General features: G+C 45.4%; 1 protein-coding gene across 1 annotated transcript in view; it reads right to left on the reverse strand.

Moving 5' to 3' along the window:
- KDM4A (lysine demethylase 4A) overlaps positions 1 to 22,117 on the reverse strand; it is a 30,589-nt gene extending 8,472 nt beyond the window's left edge. Inside the window, 15 exon segments of the mRNA XM_014521396.2 lie at positions 1,790 to 1,898; positions 2,864 to 2,919; positions 4,729 to 4,805; positions 5,086 to 5,290; positions 7,397 to 7,575; positions 8,345 to 8,465; positions 11,129 to 11,520; positions 12,444 to 12,634; positions 13,638 to 13,885; positions 15,682 to 15,819; positions 16,590 to 16,693; positions 17,640 to 17,689; positions 18,523 to 18,716; positions 19,711 to 19,825; positions 21,788 to 22,117. Of these exon segments, the coding sequence (XP_014376882.1) occupies positions 1,790 to 1,898; positions 2,864 to 2,919; positions 4,729 to 4,805; positions 5,086 to 5,290; positions 7,397 to 7,575; positions 8,345 to 8,465; positions 11,129 to 11,520; positions 12,444 to 12,634; positions 13,638 to 13,885; positions 15,682 to 15,819; positions 16,590 to 16,693; positions 17,640 to 17,689; positions 18,523 to 18,716; positions 19,711 to 19,825; positions 21,788 to 21,828 (2,220 nt within the window). The 5' untranslated portion in view covers positions 21,829 to 22,117.
- Between the last annotated feature and the right edge of the window lie 708 nt (positions 22,118 to 22,825).

The raw sequence follows: 22,825 nt of genomic DNA on the forward strand, positions 1-22,825 counted from the left end.
TCTCACCCCCAGCGGCAGACCTGAGGCTGATGCCACCGAAGTTTGCTGCTGTAACGTCTAAAGGAGCCACCTGCCAGGTCGTATGACAGGGAGGAATCTTTAATAGTAACCCCCAAGCACTATTACACATTCACTTGATACCAAATCAGATGATGAGCCATGACAATCCTTGGAGGTCTCTGCCAAAAAGAAACCTATTGGTAACAGCTTTGCTTTAGGACATGGCAGGGATCTCAGGCAAGTATCTGCGTGCCTGTTTCCAAGTGTCTAATAAAAGGGACACTTAACAACAAAACACAAACTAAAATGGATGGTAACCAGAAAAGTGACAAATTATTCTTCCTTATTTCAGCAATTAAAAAGGCAATGGAAACTGTAACATCAGAATGTCATGTTTTATTGGGAGGATAAACAGGCTAGTTAGGAGCATCTTTATAACCTAAGATTTTTCAGAGAAACAGAGTTAAACTGAGGGAAACAACTGAATCTACAGATGCAAATTCAGTGACCATTTGTTACAAGCAGAAGGCGAGATTTGGGAGATTCAGTTTGTGTCAACTGGGCTATTAACTGTCACACCCTGGATAAGAACCTTAAAAGCAGATCGAGCAAGTTAACACTCCGAGATGCAAATACATCCAAAACTTTGTACAGTGAACTCCAGGTAATTTGCCCATGAGACGATTTGCCAATCTCAGGCTTGTGTGGTTGCACTGAGCACACTCCTAATGAGGAAGCCAAGCAAGCCAGACTAGCTAGCTGGGACCAACCTCCCCGAGACAGGCTAGACACACAAGTGCACATTCTGTCAACCGCATCAACTCCACCTCAGGCTCTACTTGACCGCTCTTTGCAATGGTCTCTTCTCCATTATGCCGCTTTGCCAGCGACTATACACCACCCATCTCTTGGGGTACGGTACCTGGCAGCACCATCAGATCTCCCAGTCTACTTATTTTGATCAACTCAACCTAACCTTGCGTGGGAAAATGCTTAGTCACCACACTATGGCTAGCCTAATGTTAAAATAATTTTGCTTTTCGCACTGACAAAGAACAGTAGTCTCAGAGGAGTGTTAGCTGATGTGCTTCTTCACACAATGAGTTTTCCCTGCATTAAAATGTAGTCCACATCTTAACAGCAGTTCTTTTTGGGAAAGGAATCCTAGCTCCCTTCCCAAAAAGGCCTGAATTCTGCAAACAGCTTGGCTTTTTGCAGTTTGGTAGTCAGTAGCCTGGACTATGGCCAAAGCAAATTTGATAAAAGGCAACTTCTTAGTAATTTTTATGAGAAATGCTTTTTCAGAGCAGTAACATCTTTAAATCTCACACCCTATTACTTGGACTGGTAATTATAAGGCATGATATGCAAGTACAGCCATCCATGTAGAGCATGGCTGAATTTGGTGAGGCTTGTGCTGTTAGTTGGAAGGGAATGGCACAGGATAAAGTTCTGTAGGTCCTTAGAGAACAACCTTTTAATTCAGGTACCAAGGGGCTCCTGCATATCAGTGTTCTCTGCTACTCCAAAAAAACTAGCTAAACCATATCACCACCTGTGTCCAATGGCTAAACTGGAATTACTGTTAATGCCCAAGAACAGGGGATACTAGTAACAGGATTGATTTAGCAACCCAGATTCCCACCAGCAGATTTCATATTTCCTTCTGTTCCTCTCATTTCTGCTCATCAGGAAAGTACTCTCCCCCTCGGACAAGCATAGGAAACCCTGCAGACAGGACTTCAGGGAGCCCCAGCAGCGGGAACAGTGATGCCCAGGCCCTCCTTACCAGTCTGAAGCGCTGCAGAGGGATTTTGCCAACATCCACTGGACTGCGCTCTGCGATATTCACAAATTTTGCCTCCAATACAGCTACAGCGCACATCACATGCACCCACCTGCCAAAAAGCAGCAGTAAAAAGGCATCAGCCCTCATATGAGTCAGGAAGAGACTGCTGGGAGTTGATGTACATTTAGTATAGTACTGATAAAGCATGCCAGATCAGCAAACAGACTGAAGTCTTTCACTGGCACACAGAGCCAACTTGGGCCAAGCAGTGTGAGCTCCCTTCCCATTCCCAGCTAGGGAGGCACATGAGAGGCATAGACAATTCAAAGAGCTTCAGACATTCCACCAAGCTGATCTGCTCCCGAATCCCCAGGCAGGTTTGTTCTAATTCAAACCAGGGGCAAAAGATGCTACACTAACATAAGATCCTGCCTCATCTCTTGGAAAAGATGAGAGTAAGCTTGGTGCCAGGTTTGCAATGCAGAAGCCTTCACTAAACCTCAAACTAGTCTATTGGCAGTGGTGGGGTTTATGGAGCTCTAAGGATATCAGAGCTACTAGCACCTTGTACAGCTCCAGGAAAGTATGGACCCAAACACACAAGCTGAGCTGCATGAAGTTAACATTGGAGCAGTTTTGCCACGTTCATCTCTCTCCCAGCTCAGCCCCACCTAACCATCAGAACGTAACAGCCACTGCTCTTTTGAAAAAGTTTGCCTTTTGAAATGGCTCCAAATATACATGTATATTAAGTGCATGAAAGTATATTAAGTGTATTAAGTATACATGTATATTAAGTGCAAGCACTTAATAGCACCTACCACCACTTAGAAGGGGGCATCTCCTGGGAAGTTAGGGACTGGCAACACAGATAGAGTACTGTATACAACTGCACACAGCCCTAGAGCATTCGCTCAGCGTGCTCACATCCCTAGCTTGCACACCATCCCACTAACCCCATAAATCTAGAGTACATCACTGGCTGCTATGTTACCTCTGCGGAGCCCTCTAAAATCTAATGAATCTGCTTTAGCAATATTATGGCAAGTACACATGTTCAGCTGGAACACTCACTTGTCATCGTTGGCTCTCTGTAGGGCACCACCTCGTAAAGAACATAAACAGCAATCCTGCCACAAGGAAGAAGATGAAGAAGCTTGTTATCTGACAGATAGTTAAGTCTACAGTCATTAAAAGTGGACATGCTTCAGACCAGTCATTACTGTGCTGGCTTCAAAGCTTTCTCCCTGGGATACACATTGAGAGGAAAGGCATCATTTTAACAATGACAGGACTATTAATGTGAGAAAGACAACAGCCTAAGGGCTGTCAATGCCACCACTTTTGAGAAAACCTTGACTCTAGTTACTCGCTATTGTCCAAAAAGTGAGGCAGATCTACAAACATTTGTGGGAGACTGATGGCGAGTGCACTGTGCTTTCATACCAGAGAAGCAAGTTCCTATCCCAGTTAGGGACAGGTGAAGGGAACTGGGAACAACTCCCCTACTGTGAATACGATTTTAAAAACTGCTGGCCTCCGGAAGGGAATGCATCCAGCCCTCCTGTCTGTCCAGAGCCTGTGACACTTGCATAGATTTCATAAACATCAGGGCTGGAAGGGATGTTCTAAGATCATTGGGTCCAGCTCCCTGCCCCAAGGGCAGGAAGCCAGCTAGGGTCAAAGGATCCCAGCAAGATAAGTGTTCAAGTGTTTCTTGAAAGTGTCCAGAGTAGGTGCTTGCACCACCTGTGGGAGGAGTCTGTTCCAGGCCTTGGGGGCTCAGACAGTAAACAAGTTTTTCCTCATGTCCAGCCCAAAACAGTCCTGCAGGAGTCTGACTGTTGGACATGGTCATCCCTTGGAGTGCTCTGGTGAACAGACGTTCCCCCAGATCCTGATGCACACCCCTTATGTACTTACAGGCTGCCACCAAGTCACCCCTGAGCCTGCGCTTCTCCAGGCTGAAGAGCTCGCAGCCCCTCTTCATAAGGCCTGTTCTCCTGCCCTCTGATTACGCACGTGGCTCTCCTCTAGACTCTTTCAAGCTTCTCCGCATCCTTCCTAAATTGTGGAGCCCAGAACTGGACACAGTCCTCCAGCTGCAGCCTCACCAAGGCCGAGTACAGTGGGAGGATGACATCCTGGGTCTTGCTCAAGATGAATCGATAGATGCAAGCCAGAGTTCGTTCACTTTGCCAGCTGTGGTATCGCATTGGTGGCTCGTGTTCATCTTGTGGTCAATCATGACCCCCAAGTCTCTTTTGGCTATGGTGCTAGCGAGTGTAGTACTGTCAAGCCTATAAATGTGATGTGGGTTCCCCCCCTCCCCCGCCAAGGTGGAGCACCTTGCATTTCTCTGTATTGAATGCCATCAGGTTTTAATTCGCCCACCTTGCAACCTATCGAGGTCAGCCTGGACCACCAGCCTATCCTCAAGTATGGATAATCTTCCCCAAAGTTTGGTGTCATCAGCGAACTTAGTCAGTCTGCTTCTGACACCAGTGTCCAGATCGTTTATGAAGACATTAAAAAGAGTAAAGGTCTGAGAACGGAGGCTTGGAGGACGCCACTAGTCACCAAGTGCCGTGCTGATTCAGTTCTGCCAACTACCGCTCTCTGGATCTGACCTTGGAACCAGTTTCCCAGCCATCAGACTGTGGAGCAGTCGAGATCACAGTTACCCAATTTTTCCATGAGGACACCAGGTCACAGGCTTTTTTAAAGTCCAAATATATGATATCAACCTGCTTCCCTTTTGTCCATCAGACTTGTCCATCATTCTTTTTCCAAAAGAATGCCTTTACTCTGGACCACATTCCTCTGCTCTGGTGAACTAAGTCTGCACCTAAGCAGCAAAAATACCTACCATGCAGGATCTCCCCTACCCCCCACAAAAAAGGCTGCCATGCAAAGGGGAGCTTGTGCAATGTTCTTACCTCTTCTAAGGCATTGGCTGCACATCTGGAGCACACCCAGTCTTCAGTGGCCTTGTTAGGTGATACACCATAACAACCTAGAACAGAAAAACTACTCAGGGAAGCAGCACTGGCATACTCATCAAGAGCTGAAATGTTTTAGGTGCACTCCCTGGCCCAGAGAAGGTACTTTATGCATCTCAGGTTGCCAGTCCTCTATTCATACAAGATCTGTGCTATGAACACCCATGATTCCCCTGGAGGAGTGGACGCAGCTTGCCACACAGACTAACAATGACCACAAGGGAACGGGTCCCACATACAGAAGCAGATGAGGGGCAAAGTCAGTACTGATGGGTGAGACTTGGCCCTACTCACTGGCATGAACACAGACATAGCAATTTCTGCAGGTGATCAGGAGACTGGTTCCATCTTCCTCCAGGTAAGGGGTTGAAAGATTGACGTCCGTGCTGCAGCCAGTTGTGGTAAAGCACATCTCGGGTATCAGGGGCTTGGTTCGGATTTTCCCATCAGCGGTACTTGGAGTCGCTCCAGAGTTCAGACTGTGGCCTCCACATTCTGCCTGTGAGGGGCAGAAGGGTACATGGGGCTGTTTTACAGGAAGTAGTAGAGTTCTCATGTCTCCCTTTCACTTACTCTCATCACCTGCTTCATTAGAAGCAAACCCCAGATGAAGGTAACTGCTGCACACCAGCAAGCCAACAACCAGACCAACTTAAGTCCTTGCATCATCCAAACCAAGGTCTCAACTTGCAAAAAATAAAGTACAGAAGGATGAAATCCCTGGGGTGTCAGGGATTCAGATCACTTGGATTAGGAGACAACCTGCTCACCAAACATCCCATCAAGTTCTCAGTCACAGCAGCTTCAATGCAACATATTTTTCCACCCTACTGACCAGTTAGAGGGGGATCAAAGAGGTCTGAATCACATCCTCCTGTAACAGGCCACAAGCGGGAGGGGTTTTATCTGGCACCTCTGGGATCAGTAGGCCCACTCCTTACCCTAAAGGTGTTTCTGTGAGAAACCTCTGCATTTCCTCAACTCTGACAGATAGCTGCAAAGGACTGCAGCATTACCTCATGGAGCACTGTCAGCTACAACCTCCAGTATCTAGGCAAAATACTAACATGCAAACATTTCTTTAAAAATACCCACTCTATTGCTTCCTGATAACTAACCACGAACAAAAGCTAATGCACCTCAGAAATTGATACTTGCTGCTGGGCAGTAGACAGATTCTTGAAACGTAGCTTCCCACTGAAGAGAAGACTTTCAGAATTACACTTTCTTATAACTCGGTTCATTCAATTAACCTAATGGCAAATTAACCACCAATTACATTTAAAAGTATACATAATGCATTTCCCCTCCAGTTATTTAGGTTTCCAAAACCCAAAGAGAATGGCAACGCCTGACTTCATGTTCTTAAAAGCTTTCAGGCCTCCTTTATACAAAAGGGCGAGGGCAAGTCTCCAACATTCGCTTAGTCTTTAACAGACCTCACAAACAGGAAGCAGGCCATTTCAAAGAAACGAGCCAGCGCTGCCCCCTGGTACCGTCCCTGTTACAGCAGGAAGGAGAGGTGCACGGGGGTTACTCAATGGAAATTTTAAAACTGAAAAGTTATCAAAATTCTTAGTTTTCTTATTCTCCCTGCTTCCCCTTCAAAACTGTTTGAAAACTCTGCTTCCCTGATGTTCAAGAGTATTCAGCAAGAAACTGACCGAAAGATGACATCAACTGAGTCAACTGAAAACATTTTCCTCCTAATTATCCAGGAATAGATCTTCCCCCACCCACATTACTTGGAATTTCATACCCATCTTGATGAGCAACTTTTCAAGTTCAGTATGTCCCTTACTCAATCTGCTACTCGCCAAAATCAGAGTGACCAGAATGTGCACATCAAGTCCCCATCTCCAACACAGTCTCCCCATTTATTGCCTAGTATACACAGCTCTACACACTCCTTTACTCCAACCTTTACACTAGTTGCTTACGTACTGATGGCAGCATACAGCTCACCAGCCCTAGCACTCAGCCTGCCAGACACGCTGGGTTTGCAACCTGTGCTGAGCTCTAGGCTGCCACAGCAACACTACTAGCAGCACCCAAACTAGTTAACTTAAAAGTTAACTCATGCAAGTCTACACATGCACAATTACTGCAGCAGGGTCCTACTCTAAGAAAAGACAACTTCTGCATACGCAGGTACTTAAGTTGGTTTTCAGCGCAGTTGTAGTGGATCATCTTCCCCTACCCAAAAAAGAAGGAAGCTCTTCCTTTTCCTGTCACCCAGGAACAGACTTTGGGTGGGTTTCCAAGTTTTAGTTAAGAGAAGGAATCTGAAAGCAAGAGTACTCCCTTGCCATGGAGCTGGAGGAGTGCAGCTTTACACTTGGCTCCAAATGCAGCCATGTGTACAAAACAGGAACAGGTCTAAGCTCTGCCAGAACTGGAGGGAAGCAACCTTCTAACTACAGGCAACTGACATAGCTTGAACACGGGCGCTGTTTACCAGACGCACAGGCCTGCAGACTGATTATTTAACAACAGACGGAAACACTGCAAGTCTGACAACAGGAAGTAGCTTAAAAACCTCGGGACCATGGCAGCTATCTTCGCTCAGCTTCTTTCATGTAAAAAGTGGCTCTGGGCAGCTTACCTGGTATGTCTGGAAAAGCATGCAGACTGCACAGTAAGGGGACTGCTGAGCCATGGTCCGATTATATTCTTTTTCTGCTTCGAAATTGGGAGGTCGATTCTGCCACAGCTGGCTAAGGGGCTTGGCCCAAGGCTCTGTCTCCTCAGACTCTTCTTCAGGAGTTAGTTGCTCTGATGACTCTGCAATAAGAAGTTATTTCACGTCAGTGTTAGCCACATATCCTGTTGCAGCCACTATTTTATGAGGACAGCATACAAGAACCAATAAGGCAAGGGGTGGGGAAGGAACAGACAGCTGGAAACACCAAAAATAAGCAGGCACTAAGAGGGTAAGGAACGGTTTATAAACTCTAGCCCACACATTACAGTTCCCTCTGCTAAAAGTTATCCACCTATTATTGGAAAAATGGTTTGTAACAAAACCGATTAACTGAGCACCAATGGTGACTATGGCACTACTCCTGTCCCCAGAAGCCTATCTTCCTTCCAATCAGTTCCCCATGAGTTGGGTGTTAGCCAGTGATCTATTTTAAAGTACAGATATTAAGTCAATTATTGGAACTGCTCCAAGGAAATCTTAGTTATGAAAATTCTACCTGAGGCTTTTAAAGTTTTACTGGATGGCAGAGGTTTTCAGTCCCCTAGATTTATATAATCACACACACACACACACACACACACACACACACACACACACACACACTCTCTCCTCCCCCAGCACCCCCTGACAAAAAAGTGCAGGTGAACCAATTCCACTGCACAGGGGATGAGCAAGAGAACGAAGCAAGAACCTGGGCTAGGCCACCCGGCTGGCACATGGTTGGATACATCCCACATTTTCAGGTATCACGGGGAAAGTTCTCCATTGGTCTCAGAAGCCCTCCCGTGTCCAGGGTTTTTGCCAGACAACCCACTGCCACCCCCCGTACATGATGAGCACAGAACTTACCATCATCGCTGATGCAGTCTTTTACCACGAGTGGGTGATGACGTGGGAGTTTGCTCAAGGGCTGGCGACGACCCTTTGACTTTTTACTCTCTTTCATTGATCTCAGGTATTCTTTTGCCATCTGGACAAGGCAAAAAGCCAAATCAGCAGCCATATTGGAGAGATCAATTTAGGCCCAAAACAATACTGAGAGAAGTAATTTTTAGAAGACATTTAAAAACAGAAACATTTCCAAGAAATCAAACTTTGAATTCAAGCTTCCCTACATGGTTGAAACCCAAACACTGCAGCACTATATTGCTACAGGAGAAAGATGTCAAAACACACTTATCTGTTTTCCCTATTCAAATTCAGCAAAACACACAGTTTAACCAGTCACTATTTAACAGTGAAGTTAGGTCTGCTGAATGAATGTGTGTATTCTGCTGTTCAAGGCCCTGATTAACCTGCTACGCAAGAACTGGAGACGGAGACTGGCACAAACTGGACTGTTTAAATCTAAGGAAGTTCCTTCAAGTATATGCTGTTGTTTTGGGTCACTATGACAAGCAGAAAGACGTCAAAAATCAGAAAGACCATTTTCAAATAAAGTCACCTGGATAATTTTACAGGGGTGACACCGTCTTCCACCACCCTCCCTCTCTGGAGGATTACTTATCTGAGAAAGGCACTGATTATTTAGCAACCCTCACTATCTAATGTGATCCCAAGATCTTTGGACCTGTCTTACTGCACTGTCAGGATGTCCTGACCAGAACAAAATCTTGAAGCCCTGTGGAACAGGAACCCAAGGATCCTGCTACATCTCTGCCATGTCATTTTCTACTCTTTTTCTCCCCTTTCTCCTTCTAACAGGTATTTGGCTTAATTTGTCTAAACAACTCCACTTTCTGCAATATTACTTTGGGGCACTGCCCAAAAATGAAACTGTTGGAGTACTGCGTCCAGCTCTGGGCGCCGCACTTCAGGAGGGATGTGGACAGCATGGAGAGGGTTCAGAGGAGGCCACTCGCATGGTCAGGGGGCAGCAGGGCAGACCCTACGAGGAGAGGCGACGGGACCTGAACCCGTTCAGCCTCCACAAGAGAAGGCTGAGGGGGGATCTAGTGGCCATTTACAAACTAGTCAGGGGGGACCAGCAGGCACTGGGGGAGTCCCTGTCCCCCCAAGCACCACCAGGAGTGACTAGAAATAATGGCCCCCCCCCCCCCCCCCCCCCCCCCCAGCGCTACCAGGAGTGACTAGAAATAACGGTCTCAAGCTGGCAGAGGGTAGATTCAAGCTAGACATCAGGAGGCGCTACTTCACTGTCAGGGCGGCTAGGATCTGGAACCAACTTCCCAGGGAAGTGGTGCTGGCTCCTACCCTGGGGGTCTTTAAGAGGAGGCTGGATGAACACCTTGCCGGGGTCGTTTGACCCTTCGGTCCCTTCTGACCCGACCAACTATGAAACTTCCTAGAATTAAATCCTGTTTGAACAAAAGCATATGTACCGTTTCTAGGAACCATAGCTAGCAATAATTATCCTATGACAGGAATACAACTTGCCCCTTGCTTTATACAAACAAATATTAATAGAAATCAGTTATGGAGCTGGAAGGGACCTCGATAAGTTGCCTAGTCCAACCCCCATTAAATGCTTCTGACTTTTTACTTTTAAAAACATAGCTTTTCCATCCAAAAATGGACAAACCTTCTAGCCTATATGCTAGAAACTTCTCATTTTTGCCTACCTTTGGTGGCGAGTTTCCTCCGTGTTTCCTGTCAGTTTCCTTATCCATTTCCTAGTCCCCAGCCTCTAGTTCACATTCATTATTTGCGATCCCCCTTCCCAATTTGGGAGAAAAGGGGTAATTTTTGCTTCCCCAGTAAGCCAAGATGGATTTTAACTAGTGTAGCCTCTCTCAGTTGTGGTTTTCTGGGCATCCAGTAAAACTGTTTTAAACAGAACGATGTGAATCACTGGCTAGGAGAATTTAATGTGTTCCCAATTTGAAACCATTTTCCAGCATTGTGAAACCAGACTTTTAAAAGCATCAAGTATATACGGTGTCTAGATTTTATTTTGTTTGCACACCAATGTAATCAAGTTGTGATCACTTTTGGGAGGGACTGACAGATTTCTTTACTTTAGATGAACTAGGATCAGCACACACACCATCCCCACCAAATGGCCTGAGCTGGCGCTCTCTCCTTCCCCACAAGAAACAAGTAAAATACCTGAAAAAACTTTTAGGCAGGGCTCCTAAAGGAACAGGCAACAAGGCTAATTCCCTTCTGCAAGCACTAACTTTTCCTTCTGTCTGCATTCAGTAAAAGCTCTAAAAGATGGAATGGCCATTGGTATACAGGGTGTAAGCCAGCAATGAAATTGCAAGAATGAGGAGGGTTTATTAACTCCTTTATCCCCTGTTGGGCTAAGACACCTTTTTTATCAACATGACAAATCTTTTCAAATATTCAGTTTGAGATTTAAAGTCTGACAAATTCATTGTGTTCTTCTGTCTATGCCCCTTTGTAACACTATACATCCCAAAAGGGAACTAAAAGTCTCGATTCAGTCTGCAAGGAGACAGTACTGTAACACTGATGGTATGGGATGATATCCAAATTTAAAGTTACAGTTTGCTCTAGTGAGATAGATCACATAATGGAGCAATTTTCAAGCAAGGAGACCTTTCATACTGACATCACGGGAATTCAAAGCTTAAACTATAAGAGCTAGGATGCTTGCAGTTTGAGCTCATCCACCATAATTCAGCTGTTACCTTCTCCCATTCATACCTCTGCCAGTTCCTGCTCACTCATACTGGCTGTAGCGCTGGCTTTTTTCCCTGAAGCCTGTTCCCTGTCAGCCTCGTTGGCATCCCCTTTAGCATAGCTGTGAACAGTAAGTACTCTGGCTGGACCAAGAACAGTCTGTCTTGACAGCAGATTGGTTGATTCAGAGCCAGAAGAAGCAGAATACGCTGGGGAGCTGGACTGAAGGTACAAAGCTGAATTCGGCTTAGCAGCAGACAGAACTAAGGTGGAACTTGCAGAGTGAGGAATGGAAAGATCCAGTGCAGCTGCCTCCTCCTCCTCCTCTTCTTCCTCCTCCTCTTCTTCCTCCTCCTCTTCTTCATCCAGCTTTACATTTTTCAGTTCTTCAAATCTGACAGAAGAGTCCTCACAATCTGGAACAAAAGTGCAGAGTGTTCATGAGATCAGAGCAGCTGGGAGAATGCCCTATGCCTGTCAATGTGAGGCAACATGAGGAAGGAGAAGATGCGCAGGCAGGAGGTCCCTTGCCAGCGCAGAAGGGATGCAGAAGGCAAAACCAGTAAGAGAGGAGCTGAATTATTCAGACAGCTTGCCTGGTGGTCCACACATGGCTTAGAAGCCTGCTGCAAAGCTGGGAGAATCCTACAAGAAGATATGTACATGTGTTACTGGCAACCATAACCCTGGCCCTTTCCCCCCTCTCTGCCATTTGTGTCTAACATCAGTGAGAAGCTACACAGTGATGACTGCTGAGGCTTCCAGTGTTTCTAGGGAGAGGAGGAGGAGGAAGTGGAAAGGCTGGAAAAGTAGAAGGACCAGCTTTCTTAAAGAACTACTTAGTTAAATACTTCTTGTTCCCTTTAAAGGCACCTAATAAATAAGCAGCTCTCATGACACTGCATTAACCATCTGGACAGACACAGCAGGACCGTACCCAGGCTCTTTCCCCATCTCTAATCCTGGCACTTTTGTCTCAAATAAAAGGTCACGGACACGAAGGGGCTAAACTCAACCATTAAGACAAGCAGTGGTCTCCACATACCCCACCTGTAGAGGCAGGAGTGACACCAAGCAGCACAGGGCAGCAACTTGAGCTTTTTACAAAAGGGACCTTCTTTCCTGAAACAAGAAAACCCCAGGGCACACAGTGACATTTCTCACTGTTCCCACTTGCTAGTCAAGGCGCAATAAACTAGTCCTTGTCTCTGTCAAAAGGCCAACAAATGGCCTCTTATTTAAAGAGGGAAATAACCTGGATTGAATACCAGTGACTTTAACCTCCCTAACTTTAACATAATCTGCCATCATACCGGGAAAAAACTTGAAAGGAAGTTACCTGGAAGTGCGAGTCCATGTTCATCCTGCTGCACAAGCTGACTACTGGGTCCCACAGCAGGCTCTGTGACTTCCATCTCGTACTGCACAGAGCTCAGCTCCTCCTTGGGGAAAGCCTCGCTCTCACTCACCTCCTGGGGTACCTCCAGACAGACCCTGTGCCTCTTGGTTCCTATGCGGTGCTTGGGCAAACTGTAGGAGACAAACCCAGAAGTTATCGGTCACAAATACTTGAATGAGGCATCAAACTGATACCTGAAATAGGGCTGGCTAGATTTATACCCCCATACCTTGAATTTTAGAAACCAGAAGCTGCAAGTTACACAGGATCCTGGCTATTCCAAAACAACAATTTCTATTTTCAGAGACTAAATGAGTCACTGCCAGTGGGGTTTCCCGAGCCTCACAATACATGACTAACAGAGGGCAATGTCCAAAGACATCCTCTTCCCTTAAATCAAATCCAGGGACACTAGCGTTTGCATCCCATCTTTCTGGGGAGTAAATGATTTCTTAAGCAGCAATGAATAGGAAATGCATATCACATCCAGCACTAGCACTAGCCATGGATTCCCAAAGGTCCAATACAGTGGCTATTTGTCCTGGCCTCCAACATACAGCACACCTGCCCAATCTCGGGCTTTGGCAATATCCCTAGCATGCAAGTCACGACTATCCAAGCCAGTGCTGTATGACAGGCAGGGCACAGCACCACATCCACCTGGATCCAAACACTCCAAAATAAGCTGAATGGCTCAATATTTATTTGGGAGAAGGTATCCACTGCGGTTCCCCAGTGGTCTGTCTTGAGGCTGGTACTGTTTAATATTTTCATTAAGCAGAAGCCTCAAGCTGTAGCAGAGGAAAATTTAGGCTGAAAATTAGGAAGAACTTTGACTCTGAGGGTGGGAACAGGCTATCTAGAGAGACGTAGAATCTCCACCTCTGGAAGTGTTCAAGAACAGGTTGGACAGACTTGGACTTGGCTGAGATGGTTTAGTTGGGTGATGATCCTATACTGAGCAGGGGCTAGACTACCTCCTGAGGTTCCTTCCAGCCCTACTTTCCTACCAAGAGTGAACCCTCTCCCTAAGACGTGCACCAAGCCGAACTGGACCAACAAGTATGAGAGCACAGGAGGCTGCCCAAGCTAATCAGTGAGCAGGAAAGCGTTCAGCACCATGTTTAAGATTACCTCTTCTCCTCCATATCTTCATCTTCGTTGCACGGCTCCCCAGTTTCCATTTCATCAGAACACTGCTTTTCAGTCTCGATTTTCTGGACGAGATCCCCCTTGAAGAACTCGGCTGCCTCCGGCGTTGGAAGAGTGTGGTCAATGACAGTCACATCTTTCCCAGCTTTCCAGAGCTTGTAGCGATCTGGTTGGTACTTCCTCACAAAAACATCCATAGAGATCTTCACCATGTCCTTCCGACATGAACACTGCAGTCGCACAGAATATGTGAGGCCACTTACCCAAGAATACTACTTTTCAATCCAGTGCTACTTTACTGTCATCAACTGCTCTAACTCAACTGAAGCAAAAGATCTTCCAAAGACTTGAAAGCTTTGAGTCTCACAGCCCACAGGTCAAGCACTGTCCCCATGTGAGAATCATTATGCACAAAGATGAAGCAACTTGCCCACAGTCATGAAATACAAAAACACATCTTCATTGTAGAAAGAGAGAGAGGTTGCTAGTCAAGAACAGAACATCTACATCTATTGGCTTATTCATGCAGGGGTCCACTTATCTAAGGTGAAACCCCCTAGCTTGGCAGCTTGTCGGAATGATTCCCCATTAGGAGGATTTCTGCTGTAGGTCTTAATACTGCAGAGGTGAGAATTTCTGCAGCTTGTAGGATGACGCAACTAGGACAGAGACCGGCTTTAAGCTTCTGCTCACTGGCAACGACTGGCTCAGCATTACATCCAGGGCTAGCTAGCTCCCAGCAGTGAGCAAATCCCAGGCTAGAAAACTAAGGACGGGTTGCATTTCTGAGCACTGTACTGCAAGAGGGGGTGTTCACTTAGTCCCAGTGGCTCTGGTGCTTCCCCAATAAGTAGGCTTGGCAGGATTCAATCTTTATTAGTAAAGGTCGATTTCAATTCACACTCACAGACTAATGAAAAAATATCTCCATCGTTAATAATCGAAGAGAGGGGAAGAACAGAAGGGAATTAAAGGCCTGAGTAGAGAGGTCTCACTAAAGAGGAAAATAGTTGTGGCCTAATGACTTGTTAATTAAGCAATTAGTTGGTCCTTCAGAGGTGGGAGATAACAGGCTACTTAAAACCCCTACAGGAGTGGGGAGAGGAAGACAAAGTAGCAGTGAGGAATTCCTGACACCACAGTGGGACAACTCCGCTGCAGAGAACAGGGGAGAGACTGTAAAAAGGAGGCAAAGCAGCCTACTCGTGAGACTGGTACATGGAGAGAAAGTCTCCAATTAGAAAGGATACAAGTTTTGGTGTTTTCTTGGCTTTTTCATGGGGTGGAAGTTCTTTATGTTAATTTATTTAAAAAAAAAAAAATCAAAACAAATGCTTAAAAATTAATACTGACATTATCTGTCAAAATTATTAAAAAATAAAAATTGAATTCAGCCAAGCCTACAAAGCAGCCATTTTTAAGCAAGAATTTTCCGACAGTCTGCTTAAAAGCTCATCTAGAACACAAGAGTTACCCAACTTTAACCTTTCTGTTATGGCCAAAGCCACAACCCTTTCCCATGACATGAATGCAATTATGCTAGCATAAAAATGTTCATATTCACACATCTTAGCCCCGTACGGGACATGCAGGAAGCTACACTGATATGCAGCACCTTCTTGGCAATAGAGTTGCATCGGCACTGAGGGCTGTGCCAATCTGACTGTTTCAGTAAGACAATGCAATCTCTCAGCAAACCAGTATAAAAGCTGTTTAGACGAGCTCTAAGATGCCCATTGGGCCAAGCAGCAACAGTCTAACAGCATCTCTCCTGTCTTAAAACAGAAGGCATGCAATCATCCTCTAAATTCTTAACCTAGATCCTAGATGATGCCTGTACACCAATTGGGCAGTACATCACTAGGCCCATTTGATGCTGCTACTGTATGAAGGTACAGACCCACATTAGGTAAGAACCACGGTTTGTTCTAAAGTAGTTGAAGTATCAAGGTGCCAAAAATATATGAAAGTCAGTCAAATGGACTGTTTTTCCACACGCAACAGAGAAGAGCAGAAGACCACTTACTAATACAGACTGCTTCCCATACTCGATCCACCGAAGAGTAGCAAAGTTGGTAGATTCCGCACAGTTAAACCCATGATTAAAGCCAGCATGATAACCATAAGGGAATGTTATCATAAATTCTCCAGCCTCCTGTGTTACCTGGAAGAGAGCCCACATGGATGGGTCAGTGCTTTGCAACAGGGCAGTTCACATTCCCCTATATTTGATGTACAAACCACCTTTGTGTTTGTCTTAGGCAAAAAAGCCTGAAGTTCTCCCTCCAGCTAGTTTTAGGGGTTCACATTTTTTTCTGACTATACTGGACAGACCCAGCAGCAGCTGGAAAATATCAGGAGACAAAGAACACCACTTTCAAGCAAATGGTTTCATATTCTTCAATTCATATTTTGGCCAAAAACACTATGGGCAAGAACACTACGGTCAAAAACACTAGGGTCAAGTGTTGAGCTGGGACATTATTACTTACACCCAACAAACAGTTTCCGAAACACATTCTTCACTTACTTATCTGCACTCACTTCCACAGACCAACAATGGAAGGAAGAGCACTTTTTTGGCAAGAGAAATCCTACCTACACATGTATCGTACGCATTCATTTTTGTTTCTTTTTAATGAAGGGGGCTTGATGTCTGAACAGCCTGTCTCGTCTTTTTCTGCCCCAACTAGACAGATTGGCTCAATAAAGAAATAGTTACTTCACCTCATAAACCTTGCTTCTCTCATATCCTTGAACCATGACAGTTAATGAAAGGAGTATTTTTTAGTATATCTTACAGTTTGATTTAGGAGGCACCCCCTTTAACTCCCTGTCAACCTTCCCACAGCCCTCCTTAAAAATCCCTATGGAGCTTGAGAACCATGTGTTTGAACTGGTTACACAGGAGTATCATAGCCCTTCTTCCCTCACCTTATCAAAGGGGATGCCATATTTCTTCAGTATTGATGGAGAGATCAGGGTCATCTTGTGGCGGAGAAAAGCTTCACAGCTCTGGGCACTTCCTGGGAAAAATCCTATTTAAAAAGAAGGATATAGAGAGTGTTAGAGTGTTCTGTTGAAATCTAGGAAGTTAGTTCCTCAGTTTGTTAGCAGTAAAGTTACTGCCCATACAAAGTGTTCTGTCCCTGGCCTGTTTGAGTGCCATCCCATTCCAAACTATGAGGAAGAGGCAGTCAGGAAAAAAAGCAGCAGAATAGCCACAAGCCTCTGTACAATACTGGTAGGGTGCAGTTACCCTCCTAAAAAGGATGTGGATACTTGGATATTCTTTCCTTGCCTTTCAACAAAATTCAAGTAAGAGCAATGAATGGATAACTTGATATTTTAGAGAATTAAACAAGTTTACAAATAATGTCTACATATGTGGAGAAAAGGTACAGCCAAGTAGATGTCTTCAGAGGTGTTTTGGATGCATTTTACAGAACTCAGCAAAAAAAGAATGTGTGTCAACGTCTTAGTAATTTCAAAGAGGATCAGATGACGGAGATTTAATGATCACTTTGTATTGCTGGGAACCCAAAATCAAGAGTATTGTTACTGCCTCAGTCAGAAAGCAAGAGCAATGACCCTAACTCATAATCATAGGCATCATCATAGAATCATCACTCCATGGCATGAAAAGATATTTGTATTACTGCAGTACCTCCTAGCCCTAAACAGAGATCAGGACCCCACTGTTCTAGGGACATACAAACCAGAACAAAGATTGGTCTTTGGGTCACAGCCTAAGTGCAGTTTTATAGTCTTACGCTTAATTACATAATTGATAAACATAAAAGATGCATGTTAAATGACATCTGTCTTGCTCCTCCCCTAGGAATCAACTACCGAAAGACAACCCACATTATCATTTGCAGTGTTATTTGTGAGTGCCAGACTGTTCCCTCAAGAAAGCTTCGAGCATATTGCTGTCTGGTAGAGGCAGGACATAGGCCCAGAGTAGGGGGAAGCAGAGATTACCTTTGGCAAGTCGCTCCAGCCGTTTCCCATGTTCTGGAGGGATGGAGTACCTGCAGGCATGAAAGCAAGTCAATTAAAGGTGAGGGCAAGGAAGAGTTTGGAGGTTAAACAGAAACAAACAAATCCACTTAAACTTCAGGCATGAGAAAGCCAGCAAGACCACCCCCCAGGTTTGACTATTACACAGGTGAAGTGAAGAAATTCCAGCTGCCAAGTTGCATTAGAACACAGCTATAAATAATAGTTTCTAACATTACGGTCATACAACCGATTGTTGAAAGATGCCAGAGAAAAAGTGTGTAGGAGGGAATGATTCTCTATGATTATATAATCCATACTGTGAAAGAGTTTGAGAATCTCTGTCCTACCTACACACACTCTGGGCCCTAAAAAGTCGTGCAGATACAACCAGCAACATACCAGATCCACCTGCCTGTCAGTCTTAATAGAAAGCACAGCTACACTGCACTGGTTGATTAAAAGCCATTACTCTCCATGACAAACTACTGGGCCTGCCATGTTGCCTGCAGATGTAGTGTTCAGTTCTGAGAGAGGACTTGTAGGGTTTCTGTGTTTTGGTCCTACCCACCCTAACAACCTAGCGCTGCAGTACTTCCTTTATACCCCAGAGCAGTAACTTGACTTTCTAGAACACACACAAACCAATGAACCAAGTCCACTATGTACACTCAGATTCAAAACTCCACGTGCAATCCTCCTCTTGCTCAGTGGCCAGGGAGAACAGCAGTGGCCAGGGAGAAAAATACCTAGCACTTTCCTAATCAGCACCATTTTTTCTTCCCCCACCATCTCCAGCCAGAGATTCCAATAGTTGATGGCACTCCCTCCAGTGAGATTCTGGAGCTGTTCTAGGAAACCTTACCATGACTTGGGCTCCCCAAAGTGCAGATAATTAATGCTGTAGAGGTCCATGTCCTCAGTATGCCAGGCGAAGGAGGTTTTCCACATCCCAAAGTAGAGGTAAGGGGTATTCACTCCCTCGATGGTTATGCCACTTTCATTCTCCACTACATCCAGGATTGTGTTCAACCTGCCAATATTCCATTCATCTACATGCTGTAAAACATGGAGCTCATTTTACACAAGAACCAGCAAGGACAGAACCATATAAATATGATATCAGCTATAATATACTGGCCTAGTGCTACACCTCACTCTGGGACAGAACGATCTCTCATTTCTGCTGCCCAGCCCAAAATCTTCAACTTTCTGGTTGCTTCTTTCTTTCTTGGTTTTTTTTGTTTGTTTTTTTTTAAGTTCAAGTCTAACATGGCATTAGACTGCTAAACTCCTACTAATTCACCCTCTCACTGAACAGGAGATAAGCCAGTGCATCGTAAAACTGAAATCCTCTACCCACTAAATATGAGCCAATGAGGGCAGGCGAGCAAAGCTTGTACTACCCTTGACTACACCATTTCTCTTCAACAGGCAGAGGACTTCTGTCATTCAAAACTGTCACGTGTTTCCACCCAAGCCTCTTTTAAAGTACTGCAATATTTTAACAGTTCAACAAGCAAAGTGTAACTGCATTATTATGCACTCAGTTCTGATGCTTATCCGTCAGCAGGCCATAGCCTGATAGTGACACACCTCAATGACTAGGTTATCCAACTATAAAGGAGTCCCACAGAACTGTACACCCCAGTGGATATAAACACAGTACGTATTCATAAAAGCCGATATTTCAGGCTCACCTGTGTCCCCCAGTACATAACACCATTAAGTCAACTCCATGCTTTAACTATACATTACAGAATTTTGCTCCTGGAGTTTAACTATATCAAAATAATGTTTTAAAATCTGGGTAACCAGAGATGCCCTAGAGCGATGAGCCTTTTTTAGCCTGCTTTGGCTATCTAGGTTAAACGATAAATGAGTTATGGAAATATAGGTTACTGAATTCCCATGTAGTAGATGTTGGAAACTAGCAGTTTGCTACAAACTTCATTAAAACCTCTCCAAGAGAGACAGCTGACTGCCAGGGACAAGACCTACTGCAAGACTCACAAATTTATGTTACCAGAAAACTGAAAATGTTTCTCTTTACCTTCTCGTAGAGTGTGCCATTAACATCAGCACCATAGATAGGGGCATTGAACGTGAGGTTTTTCCAGTATTTCCGCTCAAGGTCCTCAAAGTCAGTATAGCGAGGCGTGCAGTATCTAAAACGTAATCAAGTGTCACTTCATCAGTGAACAACTCTGCCACAGTACAACAGAATGCATGACAATGTCTTCCAGCATTAAGACAAGGAGGATGGAAGGAAGGCTCTCTCAAGAACAGCCTATCATACTAGTTAATGGCTAGGGCACTGGAACAGAGATCAAGAGACAAAAACTGCCATAGCAGGCCAGACCAAGAGTCAATCTAGCCCAGTATCCTGTTTCTGACAGCAGCATGGAGCAGATGCTTCTAGGGAAAGGTAGAAGAAACAAAGCATATGTAAAGTGATTCACACCTGCCATACCTTCCCAGGTGTCAGCAGTCATAGGTTTAGGGATGTCCCTGACTGTCATACTGAACAGCCTCAATGGACCTAGCCTCCATAACATTTCTCTCATCCCTTCTTTAACGTAGTTGTGTTATTTACCCCCACTACATTCTGTGGCAATGATTTCCACAAGTCATGAACTGTGAAAGAATACTTCCTGGTTTGTTTCAAACCTGCTGCCTCATAATTTCATCACTATTACTTATGTTATAAAACCTAGTTAATAACAGTTTTCTGTTCATTTTTTCTACACCATTCATGACTCTCTAGACTTCTGGCACATCCCCTTAAGCCCCTCTTTTGCAAACTGAAAAGTTCTAGTCTTTCTAGTCTCTCGCGTGGAAACTTATCCATACTCCGGATCATCTCTGTGTGCCTATTCTCACTTTAATATATAATCTTTTTGTAATGGAATGAACAGAACTGCACATGATACTGAAGAGGTGGGCACACCATAAATCAGTATTAAAGCATAATAACGTTGCTTCCTTTTAAATTCCCTTCCTAATTATTCATAATGTCCTTTTAATCACTGTTCCTGCACATAGAGACGACGTTTCCAGAACTATTACAATGAGATCCAAAATCTCTTCTCCCAAGAGGGTCATGCCTAATTCAGAACCCATCACTTGTATGCAGTTAGGACTTCACCCAATGTACATTACTCTGCTTGTCAAAAGACCCACGTCCTATACCCATATAACTTTGGGCAGGTCATTTCAATATTGTGCCTTTGTTTCCTCTCCGGCTTTTTGTCTTGTTTGTACAGTGCCAGGCAGCCTGAACAGACAAGACACTAATCTCAGCTGAGGTCTCCGGATGCTGCTGAAAAATCAAGACCCAGGGTACCTCCAAGAAAAAGTTAAGATTTTCAAGAAGTATATAATTTGACTTATGTTATTAGGTTAAACAACATGCACTACCCTTTTGGCATCCTGAAACTACATTTTTTAAAAACAAGTTACTTTGAAAATTGACGCTAGTTTAAATCTTCTTTGCTTTTCGTTTGGCTTATCTACAATCTGCATTTCTCTACTGGCCTGAACAACAGAAACTAGTTAAACAGTTTCACTTTCTGATTCTCATTGTTTAGCATAGACTCTACATGCTCCCGTTTGCAAAGGATCAGTAATATAGGCTCTCTAGACCGAAAGGTCATTCACACCTGTTTAACAGGAATTAACTAGACAACATTAATTGATAAGCCTTAGTAAATAATTCTGCTAGAGGACCAGAATGCAATTGTATAGCCTTTGTGGGACCAAAAGCAGCAAAGCTGTCTTACATTTGTGACTGAAGAGAGTAGATGCAATGTATAAGGGCAACAAATGTGTTCATTATGGAAAGTTCAGGAGTCATTCTAAAGACTTTGTTTCTGTTGAAAACAAACACCACCCACATTTTCCCTCTATTCAGAAGCATCCAACTATACACTAAGGGCGTGTCAGCGTCGCAAGTCTTTGCCGCAACAGGTGGAAAGGGAAGACTCCCTCGCGGAGACGCAGATCCACTCATCCACTGGTCTCTGCTGACAAAACTTCCCAGCACAGACCCCGCTTCGGCAAAGTCACGAAACAAAGCCCGTCACGCGAGCGAAGACGACGCGATAAGCAGCGAGCGCAAACTCTCTTACTTGTCGCTGTTTGCAGTCCTGCGAAACTCCCGGACGGTCATTGCCTTCTTCTGGATGTTGTACTGAGTGAACAGGCCGGACTGCCCGGTGACCACCTGCTGGATCGGCGCTGGGATGACCAGCTCGTCGATGTCGTCGTAGCACTGCCGCGGCTTCCATTCCTTTGGGGGAACTACCTGGGGGCGTCACGGGACAAAGGCAAACGTCAGAAAGCTTGGCCACCGAACACCGGAGAAGCTTTGGGTTTGGAGGAGGGGAGAACAACAACAAACAATGACTGCTCAGTCCACAGCTGCAAGGCAGGCATTCGGCAGAAGCAACTAGACTGCCAGACTTTGGTTTATGGCCTGTAAAAATAAATAAATCCGTGGCAGAGCCAGGGTCGTTATCCTGCGCTCCCGTCTGTCCACGACCACTCTTCATCTTCAGTAACGGCAAGGCTGCAGAGAGGGACTACGTTACGGTCCTCACAGCAACTAACTTCCCACGGAAGAATAGCGCTATCGACTAAAACGAGGATACACCTGGCCCCACGCGACCGCGGACGCAGGTTACAGATTAACTAGCGCGCTGGGGAGGGAAGGGAGTTCGTCGGGATCCTTGCAGGGCTATTTCTGCCCTGCTACGATCCGCAACACCCGGGGACGCCCCTGAGCCCCGTGCAGGGCGCCCGCAAATATTAGCCATCAGATAAACCCAGAGAGGCAGAGGGGAATCCAGGCCCAAGTCCGCGCAACACCCGGGGACGCCCCTGAGCCCCCTGCAGGGCGCCCCGCAAATATGATCCACCAGATAAGCCCAGAGAGGCAGAGGGGAATCCAGGCCCAAGGGGGTGACCCCAGTGCAGGGGGGGGGGAGGGGGCGATCCCTGCCCCCCCAGGAAGCGCTGCCAGGCCATGCGGGGGAGGGGAGCCCCAAGTCGACCATGAGGAAGGGGTGCCACGTCCCCGGGGAGGGGGTCCCGAGCTCGTGAAGGAGGAGAAAACGCCCCCAGTGTCCGCAGGGGGCGTCCATCCGGGAGCAGGGGCGCCGGGCCCA

This window comes from Alligator sinensis, unplaced genomic scaffold (genome assembly GCF_000455745.1).
Source record: "Alligator sinensis unplaced genomic scaffold, ASM45574v1 scaffold781_1, whole genome shotgun sequence".
Classification (NCBI taxonomy): Eukaryota; Metazoa; Chordata; order Crocodylia; family Alligatoridae; genus Alligator; species Alligator sinensis.